We start from the raw sequence: 15,238 nt of genomic DNA, 5'->3' as shown, positions 1-15,238 counted from the left end.
AGTAGTAGTAGTAGTAGTAGTAGTAGTAGTAGTAGTAGTAGTAGTAGTATTCATTATTATTATTATTATTATTATTATTATTATTATTTTTATAGTTTAAATAGGAAATATTTATTTTAATATATTGTTACTATTCCTAAAATATTTTATTTTTCCTTATTTCCTTATTTCCTTTCCTCACTGGGCTATTTTCCCTGTTGGGGCCCCTGGGCTTATAGCATCCTGCTTTTCCAACTAGGGTTGTAGCTTAACATTTAATAATAATAATAATAATAATAATAATAATATTACTATTATTATTATTAAAAGCCCAGCTACAGCCCTGGTTGGAAATGTAAGATGTTATAAGCCCGAGGGCTCCAACAGGGTTAAATAGCCCAGTGAGGAAAGGAAATAAGGAGATAGATAAGCTACAAGAGAAGTAATAAATAATCAAAATAAATTATTTTAAGAACAGTAATAACATTAAATTAGATATCTTATATATAAACTATAAAAAAATTACATTTATCTTCTTTTGCTATATTTCCAATCTTGTTTAGTTTCATCTTATTTCTCTGCTTAATGTATATGATCTTAATCCATCTCATTAAAATTCGTAGTGTTAAGTCGAACTGAAATCTCCCCACTCCCAACATTTTAACGATATTACTATGATTATTATGATTAGCTAAGCTACAACACTATTAGGAAAAGGAAGATGCTGTAAGTCCAGAAAGTTATTATGCCTTGGACATATCAATGGAGGCCCTTAGCTTTATCGTTATCGTTTCCTTGTGGGAGGTCCAGAAAGTTATTATGCCTTGGACACATCAATGGAGGCCCTTAGCTTTATCGTTATCGTTTTCTTGAGGGAGTCCTTGGACTTTCAGCGTCATGTTTCCAAGCACACTTGGTTTCCATATCTGAGACATTCATTTTTGGGAACAAAGCTTTATTCGACTGAATCCATTGTTCCTTTTTCCTTGTTTCTTGTTCTATGACCTGTGATACCCCTACATCCCAATACCCTTCTCATATGGACAGTAACTCAGTAAGGTCATGTTTGCCAATAATATCTATGAGTTTACGGTTGGATCTTTAACCTGGTGCCCTGAAACTCTTATGATATTCATATTCTTAAACAAACAACGGCTACTTAATTACGGACTTCAAAAAATTATTTTGTTTATTCCACTTTTGAACACTTGAAAAACATTTCTTTACCGTTGCTTATTTATAATGAAATTCTTTTATTTTTTTATTAATTCTCTTTTAACTTATTGTATTTGAAATGCCTGCACACTGGCACAAGAACTTTCCTGGTCCTTGAAATTTCTTCACTGATCTTCTAAAAGCCACAAACAAATCTAGAACTTCACAGAGCCAAAGATAGATAGGTAATTTAAATTCCTTTTAAATTATTCATAAACTAAACTTTGTATAGACATAAATGCTTATGAAACCCTTCCAGTTTCTTTTACTGCCCTTCTCAAAGCCTTCTGATATTCCCTCTGAGTTTCACAGACCCACACATATCTGTATGACCTTTTTAATCATTAATTTTTTCTTACCAATCAGTAATAAACACTTTCGTAGGTATTGAAATAACTGTAAACTGTACCTTGGATTAGTGGATCTCAATAAAGCCACAGTCTGAGGTTCGTGAAGTCTCATGGAGGAGGAAAACGCCAGTTCTAATGAGAAGTCGCCATCTAGTGGTGAATATGACGTGTCTTGTTTAATCCATTGGTTTCCGCTGAATGTGTAGGCGATTTCTGCAAATGAGACATGAGACAGATACTGTATAGGCAATAGTATCACCAACCAGAGAGAGAGAGAGAGAGAGAGAGAGAGAGAGAGAGAGAGAGAGAGAGAGAAAGATAATATGACACATGGTATCTGATGGTTACCTCGTAGGAGTCAATCTGTTTTATATCATAACAAGAGGATACAGGTTTTGACAATATTTGTCATACAGATGAATCTCTCTCTCTCTCTCTCTCTCTCTCTCTCTCTCTCTCTCTCTCTCTCTCTCTCTCTCTCTCTCTCTCTCTGCTGTAATACACAAACAAAGAAATACTTAACGATAAGTGTAGATCAGCTGAGGCATATGAGAGAGAGAGAGAGAGAGAGAGAGAGAGAGAGAGTAGACTTGTAATTTCGCATTTTAAAAACCGTCTTAAATTACATCCGAACAAATAGAATGTTATAGTATACTTAATGTGTAATGTTAGTGATAAAATAGAATTAATTATGGAATTTTAACATCATTTCATGGTTATATTTGACGTGTAAACATGAATTGCTTGTATGTCATTTACAAAGCCATAAGTACAGTTAGCCACAGGAATTCGTGGCACCCCTCACTCTGAGAAAATGCACCGTTTCACACCCTTACTGTGCGGCGAGTAACCAAACAAATGCTGTAGGGATGACAAGAGGTGGTGGGAGGGGCAAATACGGGATCTCACTGCACAGTGAGTGTGTGTCAGGGTGCATTCCTTCAGACTGAGGTGTGCCTGGAACTTCTACATCTAACTGTACATAGAAACAAATCAGACTTGCGTACAGAAAAGAATTTATCTGTACGTAGGTAATATATAGCCAGTAAACAGCTACGTATTAAAGACCTAATATATACTGTGAGTTGAAGGTTAAAGGTGTCTGGTTTCAGTTCAAGTTTTATCAGAATAGATGCTCACCACAACGTCAGCCAAGCCCACCCCACTACTGTTACCCAACCACAGCAGGGGCCTTCTCAGTGAACAGTTTAAACTCACTTTCCCAGGGCTGGGATCGATCTGCTGCCTTGTGAATGCTAGGCAAACATATTACCACTGTACTAGTGTCTAGTTTTAGTTCCATTTTCATTAGATTAGATGTTCACCAGAACATCAGCTGGGCAAGTCCAACCTCCTACTGTTGTACCCAGCCATAGATGTGTCCTTCCCAGTAAGCAGCTTAAGCTCACTTTCCCGGGCTGGGAGTGATCTGCTGCCATGCGAATACTAGGCAAATACGTTACCACTGTACTAGCCAGGAGGCAAACTAAAAAATAATCCAAATGAACCTTACCAGAGTTACAGGTAGCTCCTGTATAAGACGTGTCTTTGCAGTCACAGTGGAAGTTGCTGAAGAACTCGAAATCTTCGGTACATTTGCCGCCGTTCAGACAAGGTTTCCTGTCGCACGCCATCTTGCATTCGGGTGCTATTCCCTCGGCTGCGAAAAATACATCAGGGGAAATATGTTATTGGGAATTGATAGATTTTCTCTTGATTTAGCTGAGAATGGTAGATGATAAGAGCACAGATAATGAAGTACGCACAAACACACACACACACACACACACACACACATATATATATATATATATATATAATATATATATATATATATATATATATATACTATATATATATATATATATATATATATATATATATATATATATATATATATATATATATATATATATATATACATATATACTGCATATATACTGTATGTGTGTGTATGTAAGATGTGTATATTTACGCATTATATATATATATATATATATATATATATATATAGTATGTATACATATATATATGTATATAATATAATATGTATGTTATAAGAAAATATTGCACATGAAAACTATAAAACACAAGAAAAAAAAAGTCAAAAAGCGAGACTAAAAGAAAAAAAAAAGATTCCACTCACTAGAATACGGAGAGGTGGAGAGCATCTTGGACAGTGGCATCAGAGTGTCCCCTATCTTCACCCCTCGGATGCAGCCTCTGAAGCCAGGTATGCTACTTCGTATGTCATGCTGTTTGTCATTGGCCGATCCCATGTAAACCTATTTGGAAAACATAATTCTGTGATAGATGTAGTTCTCTTATTTTGATAGAATTTCGCAGCTCAAAACAAATTTTTTTTTTATCAGTTTCTTTGGGGAGTAATATGTATGAGTGTTCTAAAAATTGTCTTGTCTCTTCAAAAGATTTCTGTAACGTAAGTAATTTTCTTATTTTAATAGAATTTCGTACCTAAAAAAAAATCTGTATTTTTTGGTAAATATATACGAGTTCAAAAATTGTCTTATATCTTCAAAGGCTCAAACTTGCAACGAATGTTTTTTTTTATGTTGAACAGGCTGATATGAAACTCTTTTTGTGGTTTATTTATAGAAAAAAATCTATTTTGACGTTGTTACTGTTCTTATAATATTTTATATTAGTTGTTCACTACTTCTCTTATAGTTTCCGTATTTCATTATTTCCTTTTCCAACTGGGCTATTTTTCTGAAAGATTTATCTTAATTTTGTTACTTCTCTTAAAATATTTTTTTTTATTAGTTGTTCATTACTTTTGTTGTAGTTTATTCATTTACTTATTTCCTTTCCTCACTAAACTATTTTTCCCTATTGGAGTCCTTCGGCTTATAGCATCCTGCTTCTCCAACTAGGGTTTTTATTTTAACTAGTCATAATGATAAGTTGGAAATTGTTATTGCCATAAGCAAAGCTGTTTTCCGTTGCTCCCCTATCTTCCTGAACAGGACTTTGTTAGATATAAGTTGGCCATTGCAAGACATAAAATTAGAGTAGCCATTGATCAAAGAGTAGTCCATAAAATTCTTGGTTTCTGTGATTTCGTAATCAATTACTTATTATATTTACACATTAGAGGTTAGTATTTACATTTAGGTTCAAAGAGAAAACAATAAATTTACGAAGAACATTGGTAAAAGATTCCTTATCTAATGTAGTTCTGTATTAATATCAAAGAACGATTCCTTTATGCTTTCGTAAACAATCTCTTATCATATCTTCGATTTAGAAATCAGAATTTTCATTTCGGTTCAAAATAGAAAAGAAATATATTTACCTAGAAGAATGGTAAAAGATTCTGTATCTAATATATTAATAACACAGAAAGATTGTTTTATAGTTTCGTAATCAAGCAATTGTTTTATTTACGTTTTAGAGATTACAGTTTTTACTTTGATTCAGAATAATATATATATATATATATATATATATATATATATATATATATATATATATATATATATATATATATATCTGATTATTAATAACACAGAATAAAAAATACATATTTACCAAGAAGAATGGTAAAAGATTCCTTATCTGATTATTAATAACACAGAACGATTGTTTTATAATTTCGTAATCGACCAATTATTATATTTACGATCTAGAAATTACAATTTTCCTTTCGGTTCAAGATGAAAATATTATACTAACCAAGAAGAATGGTCTTGGCTTAGTCATGGAGTGGGGATAATAAACCATATCGGGCAACGGCTGGCTCGTCCCGAAGGGGAATTGATCATAGTCTTCCTCCTGCAGGAGGAAGGCGCCCATCTTCAGTGACTCCTTAAAGTAGTTCCCTTCGGTGAAGACGTGAAGGCTTGTTGAGGTGTTCGTACGAAGGACTTTCAACTGCACCGACTGACCCTTGTTGAACACAACTGACAAAAACATGATCGTCATTATCTCGAGAAAGAAGTTTTATTAAACTGTAATTAAGGAGTATAATTCTAGGATCCTGCTTTACTGCCACAAAGGTCACGTGACTGGATATATAGCAAAAGCCAGTAGGAAATAATAAAAAGCTTTAGTACCAAGCGCTTTCGTGCATATTAAAATGCACGAAAGCGCTTGGTACTAAAGCTTTTTATTATTTCCTACTGGCTTTTTCTGTATTTCTAGGATCATTTATTTTTCTATGCATAGTAGGAGGATTTGAAATTATTTGATATTGGCACTAGACTAGTTTAAATTATATTTCTGACATTTATTTTAACTGCCAAGAATACAAATAATTACTTGTTGAGCTGAGGCATACTTTCTATCATTGTAGTAGACCTCATTCGATTTAAAAATTTAATGTGATAAACATTTTGATAAAATGTCTTCAGAGGAATTGCATCAAGTACTTGAATTTGTCTAAATGCTAAATGTTGATCTCACTCATATACACCCGTGAGTCATACAAACGTAACTCCATAGGAATTTTTTCTTTTTTTATATAATATTACATCAATATTGGGTCATTTTAAACACCCTAATCCAAACGTGGATTCAGTTTGTATTACTTATTAGACATCAGATTCTGTCATCATAAAACTTGTCAGGTTAGTTGGGTTGTTCAGGGCAGGGTAATAGCTTCTTTGCTGCTCTATTGGCATCTTCATTTCTTGATAGGACAATGAGAGAGATAAAATAAGGTTAGGGAAGGTTAATAGCATTTAGGTACTGCTTGGATAGAAGGTCCACCTTTTAGAAGTACAAGTATTACTACAGCCTTAACGGTAGGGACTTTTCTTTGCTTTCAATTTCCTTCAGAACGGTTCCTTTGTCTGAAATCTCCAGAACTATTGCAACTGAACTTACCACCATCGCTGGCCATCACCGACATCTTCTTAACCTCTCTGCCGTGATTGAAGAGAAAGACGACCTCGTTTGGCCTAGCCAGATGTAGCTGGACGAAATTATGCAGGTAGTTGTAAGCGAAGAGCAAGAGACCCTTCTCAGCTTGCGTCCGGAAGTTCAGATAGAAGGTCTCGTTGAATAATTTTTCCCCTCTGTGGACAGTATCATTGTCGAAGTACTTGTATTTCGATTCTTCCGTCATGAAGGTGAGGCCCTCTGTATTAATACCTTTGGAAGATAAAGGGCATGTGGTGAACATCAAGGCAATACAATAGGATGATAATACAATAGTTTTAGTTAACCATATTTCTCTTGAAATTGAAAATTACACCCAAGAGTTCCGTTTTCCAACAAACCCCTTCAGAGGAATACTAAACTATCTAGTAGAGTTTTTGTACCGTATTTCATATTTTAATACATTTATACCTTTTCTCTTGAATGTGAGAAAAAAATGTTGATATTAACATACCTAATTCATATGCTCTATGGTAGGGCTGTAAAAATACTAAAAGGATAGCTGTTGCCTTGCAGTCTTGCTCTTTAACAAAGAGCTAGGCCCACTGCCAGTAACTGTAGAAACTGGTACCTTGTTCTTTGGACTATTAAGTCAAAGGCTAAATCCATCACCAATAATTAAGGTTGATGACAGCAAGGCTATGCGATTTTAAAATCGCCGTGCCAAATTATTGACCGCATCAGGGCACATCAGGCAACTGATTCCTTAATGTAGGGATAACGGTGGGAAATAGAATTTTTTCGCGTTACGAAGTATAGCGAAAAATAATTGTCCTAACGACATGTAAGCAGATCTTAAGTGTCTTGTTACTTAAGTTCAGTTGTTATGTAGGCAGTGGCCAATGAGAATTTAGTGTTGGGTGAAACGTATTCAATGTTTGAAGAGGTATTTAGTAAGTGGTCACTTTCTAGCGCACGCTAGCCCGAGCAAGTCGAATTTATTAGCCAGGACGCCAGGCAGGGTCAAATACAGCTTCAGATGTGAATAGTGTTTTCACGTTAGCAATCAGAATGCTGAAACCGTTTCAAGAAGTGATGGACAATCTATTATCCGATTTCCAGCAGAATATTCAACAAGTATCCGCACCTCGTTAAAGTATGATGGAAATCCATTTGAATGAGCATCGCGTTATTTTGAGGAAACTGATACGAAAATGTTAGCATTAGATGCGATTGTTTATCAACTTGGAGGACAAGGAACATCTAAAACTGCTGCAGAAACGAGTTAGTACGCAAAGAGCAGCATCGTCGAAAGTGTCAAGCTAGTTAAATATCGAGGGAAAGTGTGGATTCATATCAACTTTGATGGAAGAGGTCTAGAGCTCAATAAAGGCCGAGAGTTGACATTGGAGCCGGGAACGTACCAAGAAAGACGTCGAAAAGATAAGTGAAAATATAGCTGTCTTTATTTTGTATACTTAACAGTTGGTACAAGGAAATTGGAACATTGTGTTTATTTTATTTTATTGTTTTTAATCGCCTGTTGGTTGTAGTTATTCACAATACATTGAACAGAATTAGATTGGGATAGTCATTGACGTCTAAAAGGTCGATCATAAAATTCCATTTCAAAACCGTTAATGTGGTTGTTGGATTGGGTAACAATAGGTCAGAAAGGGACGAATCAGAGTTTATTAAAAGAGAATGGGTGACACTGGTATCAGAAAAACTAAGGAATAATTCCTTTGACGGTGACCAAGAATGGAAATGGTAAGCAAAGGCTGGTTTTTTATTACAAACTTTTTAAGGATTTAATCAGTCTACAGTCTGCTTATCGCATAGAAATCTATTAAAACGTTGCTAGTATCTTTCTCATTGGGGAAAAATGTAAAAGGTTTTTATAATGGATTATCTTTAGATATTTTTGAAAGCAGCGGTACATCTTTACTAAAGTTCTTAAGTCTGTTAGATATTGGAGATCTAAGGAAGTGAAGATTGAAGTATTTTTAGATGATGGCATAGCTGCGGATGGTTGTTTGGAAGGGGCATCGGATGCTAGCTATTTACTTTTAAAAGCTTCAAGATTTGGATTTATTTACAAGAAAGTATAATTGGTTTTCAGACTCTTAAATTGTATTTGGAAAGGTTTACAGAGGACGAATACTGAAGGCAAATTTTGTAACTACAGTATTAGGATAAACTATGTCGTTAAAGATCTTGTTTAGATGCCAAACCTTCTGAATTAACAAAAACGTTATTTTAACGAATATCTTTTGGACAGAATTGTCTGTTACATAATTTCCACGAAATTTGTCGTGAGAAGTATTGTTAAAATGTAAACGATAAAGTATTTCTGTATTTTTACATATTGAGCAAAGCTAGTTGAGAACTTAATGAAGAAATATCAGATGCTCTGGTTGAGATCACGTTTTGACGCAGAAATTCATTCTTTTTATTTTGGTCGTTACTTTAACTATATACTTTCATCAGACTTATTTAACCTATTACTTCATTGTGACGCCTAAGTTGTAGGCAGTTTATCACTATATTGTGACGCCGATAATGTAGGCAGTTTATCACTATATTGTGACGCCTATAATGTAGGCAGTTTACACTATATTGTGACGCCTAAGGTGTAGGCAGTTTATCACTATATTGTGACGCCTAAGATGTAGGCAGTTTATCACTATATTGTGACGCCTCAGATGTACTGTAGCAGCTTAGCACTATATTGTGACGCCTCAGATGTAGGCAGTTTAGCACTATTGTGACGCCTCAGATGTAGGCAGTTTAGCACTATTGTGACGCCTCAGATGTAGGCAGTTTAGCACTATATTGTGACGCCTCAGATGTAGGCAGTTTATCACTCTATTGTGACGCCTAAGATGTAGGCAGTTAATTACTATATTGTGACGCATCAGATGTAGGCAATTTATCACATTGCGAAGCCTCGGATGTAGGCAATCTTATCAATATATTGCAACGCCTCATAGGAAATTTACCGCTATATTGCGACGCTTCAGACATAGGAAATTTACCGCTATATTGTGACTCCTCAGATTTAATAGTTATATTGTGACGCCTCTGGTGTTGGGAAATTTATATGTTGTGACACCTCAGTAGTAGGTTTGGAGTAATTCTGAAGTTTTTAGCGATGAATACAGCGCATTTTTTTATCATGAAAAGAGTGGTTGGAAACTGGACAGCAAATTAATTTTTTAAAATTAAACATGAAGGAGCAGGAGGCAGTCGACAGAATTATGTAAAGTACTTTGGCTATGTTTGAACGTTGTTTCAGATAAAAGATTTTCGATTTTAATGCAAGTAGGTAGCAAAAAGCCAGATTTGGAAATCATAGAAAACAAAGAATTTAAACTTGTACTGAATACACTGTTCAGGTCATCAATGTATGTAAGCCCAGAAAGAGTACAAAAGAGTGGATATTTTGAAGTGTTGTCAACTAACATGGATGAATGGTCAATTCTTGCTTACATTTTTCAGAGTTATGGACTTGTGAGAGTTATTCATTCTTTAGACTGTTTTGCTACTTTTAAAAATATGTTGAGGTTTTTAATCTCTAATATTGGTGTCCCGGTACAGAGGGAACTGATGCTTTAACTTGAGGTTTGGTGCTTTATACCAAAAGTTATTAATAAAATGGAGGTAAAAATTCTTAAGTAGAATATTCCAGAGTGAAAGTCCTCTCCATCTTGACTGTTGATATTAACGAGGGAAGCTTTATTGTTAAATTTTGAGTGTTTACGTAACAAAAGGTTATTACACACGGCAAAGAGGGAAATTTTTCGCTGAAATTTAACTTTGATATAGAAGGTAAAGGTTTTTGAAATTATAAGTATATATGTACAATGTTTTATTTTTGGAATCTGCTTTCCAGGATCGTGAATACAAAGAAATGCCAGCAGTCGTCTTTAACGGTGGCATCTAATTTGGACAGGAAATTGGGGGACCTCAGTTGTCATGAGCATATTCTATCATCGATGAATGACAGCACCGACAAGGCCTACCAACTTGTCTTTCAACAAAGAGAAGCTTACAATAATGGTCACGAGCAAAGCGAAATGCCATTGTATGTTGCTTTATTTATGACTCTTTTATTAGATTCCGGCGCTTTAGTAATCTCCAGTGATCAGGCTATTTATGCCATAACGTGCATGCATGAAATGAGGGGTTACATAGATCCAACGGAAAATTCACTTGTTAAATCTTTGCAAGCACCTGTGAAACATTAAGCTGGTAGATCGGTGCATACAAAGGATCTTTTTGATAATATGGTGTTGCAGAATCCGTGCGGATTATATTTTCCTATATTGAAAAACTTCTTTATTATTTTGATAGATCATTAAGGTTTTCTTATGAGATTTGGGGAATTAAGTTTATTGTAATTTGAAGATTTCTTAGTTGAACAGAAAAAAAAAAAAATTAAATCACCAATACTGTGAAGTTTTTGATATCGGGAGTTATCACAAATGCTTTTCCATATTTGATGTATTTTGCTTGATGCAGAGGAAGCTGGAATGATTTTGTCCTTTGATCGATTTCTCTTTAAGAAGTTTTTTAAAAGGTCCTGTAATGTAACCAAACATAATTTTTTGTTAAAACTGTGGCTACAAGTTCAAACATCGCGAACGATAACGTCAATGATAGGTGTCTTCATAGACATGAGTGTTGGTAGTCTGTTTCAAGTAAACATTTTTGTCAAAGGCTTCAAAAAGAGGTTAAATGTGTAAATCATTCAATCGGAGCATTTATTTCTCTCTCTCCATTTTTTTTCCTTCTCTCCCTTTCTTTGGTATTATCTAGGGTCAACCGGCACGGTGCGCTATAATGCAATTTAATGTTTTATGTTTATACCTGTAGTGTAGAGAATGCGGAGTGAAGTGAGGACTAGAATTTTTTCGCGTTACGAAGTATAGCGAAAAATAATTGTCCTAACGACATGTAAGCAGATCTTAAGTGTCTTGTTACTTAAGTTCAGTTGTTATGTAGGCAGTGGCCAATGAGAATTTAGTGTTGGGTGAAACGTATTCAATGTTTGAAGAGGTATTTAGTAAGTGGTCACTTTCTAGCGCACGCTAGCCCGAGCAAGTCGAATTTATTATTAATATTATTATCATTATTATTTATTATTAGTACAAGAGTGAGGTTCCACCACTCAAATTTGAGTTACTCTGCATCATTGCCGTGGATACACAGGTTTCCATAGTTTTTTCAAAACTTGATATTTTGTTTTTTATCTATGGTTTTTCCTGGGCGGCAGAGGAGGCTTCTATGTTAATTTGAAAGTTTGTTCATTTTGTTTTAAATATGCACTGCTATATCAGTACAGAAGTTTGTAGAAGTTATTAGAATGTGATGTTATATATAAATTGTTTTTTAAAAAGTATGATTCATTAGAAAAATAAACCTGGCGTCAACCGGCACGGTGCGCTATAATGAGGGTCAACCGGCACGGTGCGCTATAATGCTAGGGTCAACCGGCACGGTGCGCTATAATGCAATTTAATGTTTTATGTTTATACCTGTAGTGTAGAGAATGCGGAGTGAAGTGAGGACAGAAGAATATTAACATAGTTAACTCATTGGAAAAAATATTTACTCACTGATTTCACAGTTCTTCCCAGAGTGAGCTAATGGATTTGAGCACTCGCATTTGTAGGACCCCCACATGTCAACACAGCGTGCCCCATTCTGACAAGGATTTGGATCACAGGCAGGAGTGCATCCTAAGGACACTCCTTGAGACGAGGCCCTGAAGAGGCGCCCCATTTGGACCACGTTTCCATTAACGGTTAGGCTTTTGATACAGCCAACCAAGCCCTCAAGTTTCACGTGTTCTGCGTGTTCTTCTTCTTCTCTGAATTGTCTGGAAGGAAAGTGATATCAGATAGACATTCAACAGAAAAAAGAAATGTAAGCTCATCATGCTCTAAGATATTAAAAATGCAATTTCTAAAGGTTAGGGGTACTTTTAAGACTTATACCATTTTTCCCTGGCATAAGATACTTTAAACTGTATTAAGCTTGCTTGCCAATGGAAATGAAAACTTAATGATCTACAAAAGGAATATTTGTATTTATTTCTCATCTGCATTTTTACAATTTTATTCAATGACACCCCACGGATTCCCAGGCAAATCTTTGGTCACCGATTCCCCCTTGGCCATCGTTCTACAGAAGCGGTTCCCCTTTGGCCCTCGTAAGACAGACAGGCATGGAACCCATGGAACCCAGTTGTTTGTAGCTCAATAATAGTGTAGTGAGCTAATGTTTACAGTGTCTGTGGCTTGATCCAGGCCTGTACCCACCTGTCGTCTCAGCAGTAAATTGATACCAGTGTCAGTTGGGGTGAATGACAAGGTAGAAAGTTGCCGGCCATTCTTGATGTGTCTAATATCATTTTGTGTTCTAAAATTATATTTGACTTTGTCTTTGACTTTGACTATTTTACTTTGACTTTCAGTTATTGGATCAGTAATTACTCATAGCTTAGGTGGCAAGCGATTTTGATCTCTCTTTGTTCGGATGTAAAAGATAAAAACTAAAAATGACGGATGAATATGATAAAAGAAATAAAAATAGATACTCCAGAACATATATCCTGTTTAAGTATATGTTCGTAGAAAGTAGAATTATTTAGTTATGACATATTGATCAACTAACCTTGCATCACAGTAAAAGAGAAGCACATAACATGTTTCTGTAAAGTAAAGAAATTGTCAGACTATCTAAGCCTGCAGAGAATGGTATGCAACTCACTCTGGGATGCCTCCGAGGAACATAGAACCATCCAGAACTCCCAAGTAAGCATTAGGATCCACATCAATGATGTTCTCCATAGAATTGATGACGAAACGCAGTTGGTGGTTGTAGACATCAACGACGACATGTTGCCACTCTCCATTATTTAGAGGGGTTAAGGTTCTTAGGATCTTGTGGTGGGCTTCTCCTTCGTAGCGGTACATGAATTCTATTTCCTTATCTTAAAAAAGAAGAAGAAACATTGTGAATATACCATGACACCATGTACTGAAAGTTCATGTACCTAGAGCTAAGGTTACTATTACACCATGAATCTTGATAAAGAAGAAGAAACATTGTTAATATGCCATGATGCTCCGCACTGAAATGTCATGTACCTAAAGCTAAGGTAACTAGTACACCAAGAAAATTGTAATCAACTAATCAGTCAATCTCAGAATTACTTGTAGAATCCTTTATTTATTAAAAAGTGTATCACTGTAAAATCTAATCAAAGATAAAAAAAAAACAATTGATAAACACACTAATTACTCAACATTGCCCCAAACTTACTACCAACGAGTGAGATCATGAAAGTGGCGTGGCGTGGATGGTAAGCCGGCTGGTAAATCACGATAGCTTTCTCACTTGTCGTTCGGAAGGCAAAAGAGAGGCTTCCTTCTCGCCAAGCAGGAGCTTCCAGGTAACTAGAGGATTCTCCAAAGGTCACTGTCTCTTCTTTTGAGGCTGCGGAAGGATCAGATTGAAGTTTTTATTCAAAGCAATAAAATTCAACTTGGTCTCAAGTGATATGATTTTACGCTTCAACAGAACAGCTCAGTAGGAAACGTGACCCACCTTCTGTGATGCACTTCAGCGGCTTGAGGGTAATATGTCCCTCGGAGTCCTCCCTCTGACCTTCCCCTTGGAGGAAGACCATTGAAGTGACGGGCAGGTGCTCAGAATTGGTGATGGTGCCCCTGTCCTTCCTCAGGACGCCGTCGTTGATGTCACAGTTGCAGACGACATTGCGCTTCTCACAGCTTTTGCGTTCTGAGGAGAGAGGTACCTTTGTACAATTTTCTCGAACGGGCTATGACTGCTGATCTATGAGACCCTTCCCGGAGAGAAGCTCCGTGCAATCTGAGTGTGTCTGTACTATTTTCTCTATGTGTACTGTTTTATCAATAAATTATCAATACAAATAAGGGTAATAATAGCTAGATAATTCCCTACCATGACACTTGCAAACTCCTGGAGCATCTGTGCCGAAATTCGATATGAACTTTTTCTCAGGTGAAGAGAACCACGTCTGAGTCGATAGCTTCAGTGGCGCCCTTCTGCATTGGTACTCGACCTGGTCGAGGAATTGGAGAAATTAGTAAATCACTCTAGAAATACGGACCAAGGAGCTGAGTGAAGAGATGGTGAATACAAGGATTTTGAAATATACTCAGAGTACGTTTAAAGGCTTGGGTCATTGTAGCTCCTTGTTGGAGCCCCTTCGGATTGTTGCATCCTGATTTTTCAACCCGGATTGTTGCTTGGCTTAATAATAATAATAACAATAATAATAATAATAATAATAATAATAATAATAATAATAATAATGAAAAAAGAAGTTCGCTTTAAATTAATATATTAATATCGCCAAATAGATAAATTTGTCAATCAAGAGTATAGAATGAAGGACTGGTTGAATGAAATAAATGTAGTTCATTGATATCAATAATAATGATAATGATGCTATATAACCCAAAATAGTAGAAGTGAATAATTATCATTTTCTACGGCCGTCTTACTAAAAGAGAGCAAAATTCACTAACTTGCAACTTTTGAGAGAAATGTGTTGAGTTTTGGAGCTAATTGTAGGATAATTCAGATAATTAATCTCTCTCTCTCTCTCTCTCTCTCTCTCTCTCTCTCTCTCTCTCTCTCACTTACCTCCTGACTACAAGATTTGGACTGGCTGACAAGAGTTGTCAGCATCGCTGGGCTGAAATCTCGGTACTGGACGTCGAGCTGGAAATCGTTGAATCCTCGCCTTCGTACCTCCTGGAAAGTTATCGTACAATTAACTCCAAAGATTACAC

The 15,238-nt window shown here is 35.7% G+C and overlaps 1 protein-coding gene across 5 annotated transcripts in view; it reads right to left on the bottom strand.

Moving 5' to 3' along the window:
- LOC137629705 (axotactin-like) overlaps positions 1-15,238 on the bottom strand; it is a 98,379-nt gene that overhangs the window by 24,948 nt on the left and 58,193 nt on the right. For all 5 annotated transcript variants that reach the window (XM_068361265.1, XM_068361266.1, XM_068361267.1 and 2 more), the window contains 11 exons: positions 15,090-15,200; positions 14,382-14,502; positions 14,004-14,198; positions 13,719-13,892; positions 13,164-13,386; positions 12,008-12,270; positions 6,393-6,659; positions 5,241-5,467; positions 3,691-3,829; positions 3,058-3,204; positions 1,604-1,757 (listed from right to left, as the gene is read on the bottom strand). In XM_068361265.1, coding sequence (XP_068217366.1) covers positions 1,604-1,757; positions 3,058-3,204; positions 3,691-3,829; positions 5,241-5,467; positions 6,393-6,659; positions 12,008-12,270; positions 13,164-13,386; positions 13,719-13,892; positions 14,004-14,198; positions 14,382-14,502; positions 15,090-15,200 — 2,021 coding nt within the window. The remainder of the gene's footprint in view (positions 1-1,603; positions 1,758-3,057; positions 3,205-3,690; positions 3,830-5,240; positions 5,468-6,392; positions 6,660-12,007; positions 12,271-13,163; positions 13,387-13,718; positions 13,893-14,003; positions 14,199-14,381; positions 14,503-15,089; positions 15,201-15,238) is intronic.

Source organism: Palaemon carinicauda, chromosome 37, assembly GCF_036898095.1.
Source record: "Palaemon carinicauda isolate YSFRI2023 chromosome 37, ASM3689809v2, whole genome shotgun sequence".
Lineage (NCBI taxonomy): Eukaryota > Metazoa > Arthropoda > Malacostraca > Decapoda > Palaemonidae > Palaemon > Palaemon carinicauda.
The sequence above is the reverse complement of the archived record's forward strand: the minus strand, read 5'-3'. Positions and strand labels throughout refer to the sequence as shown.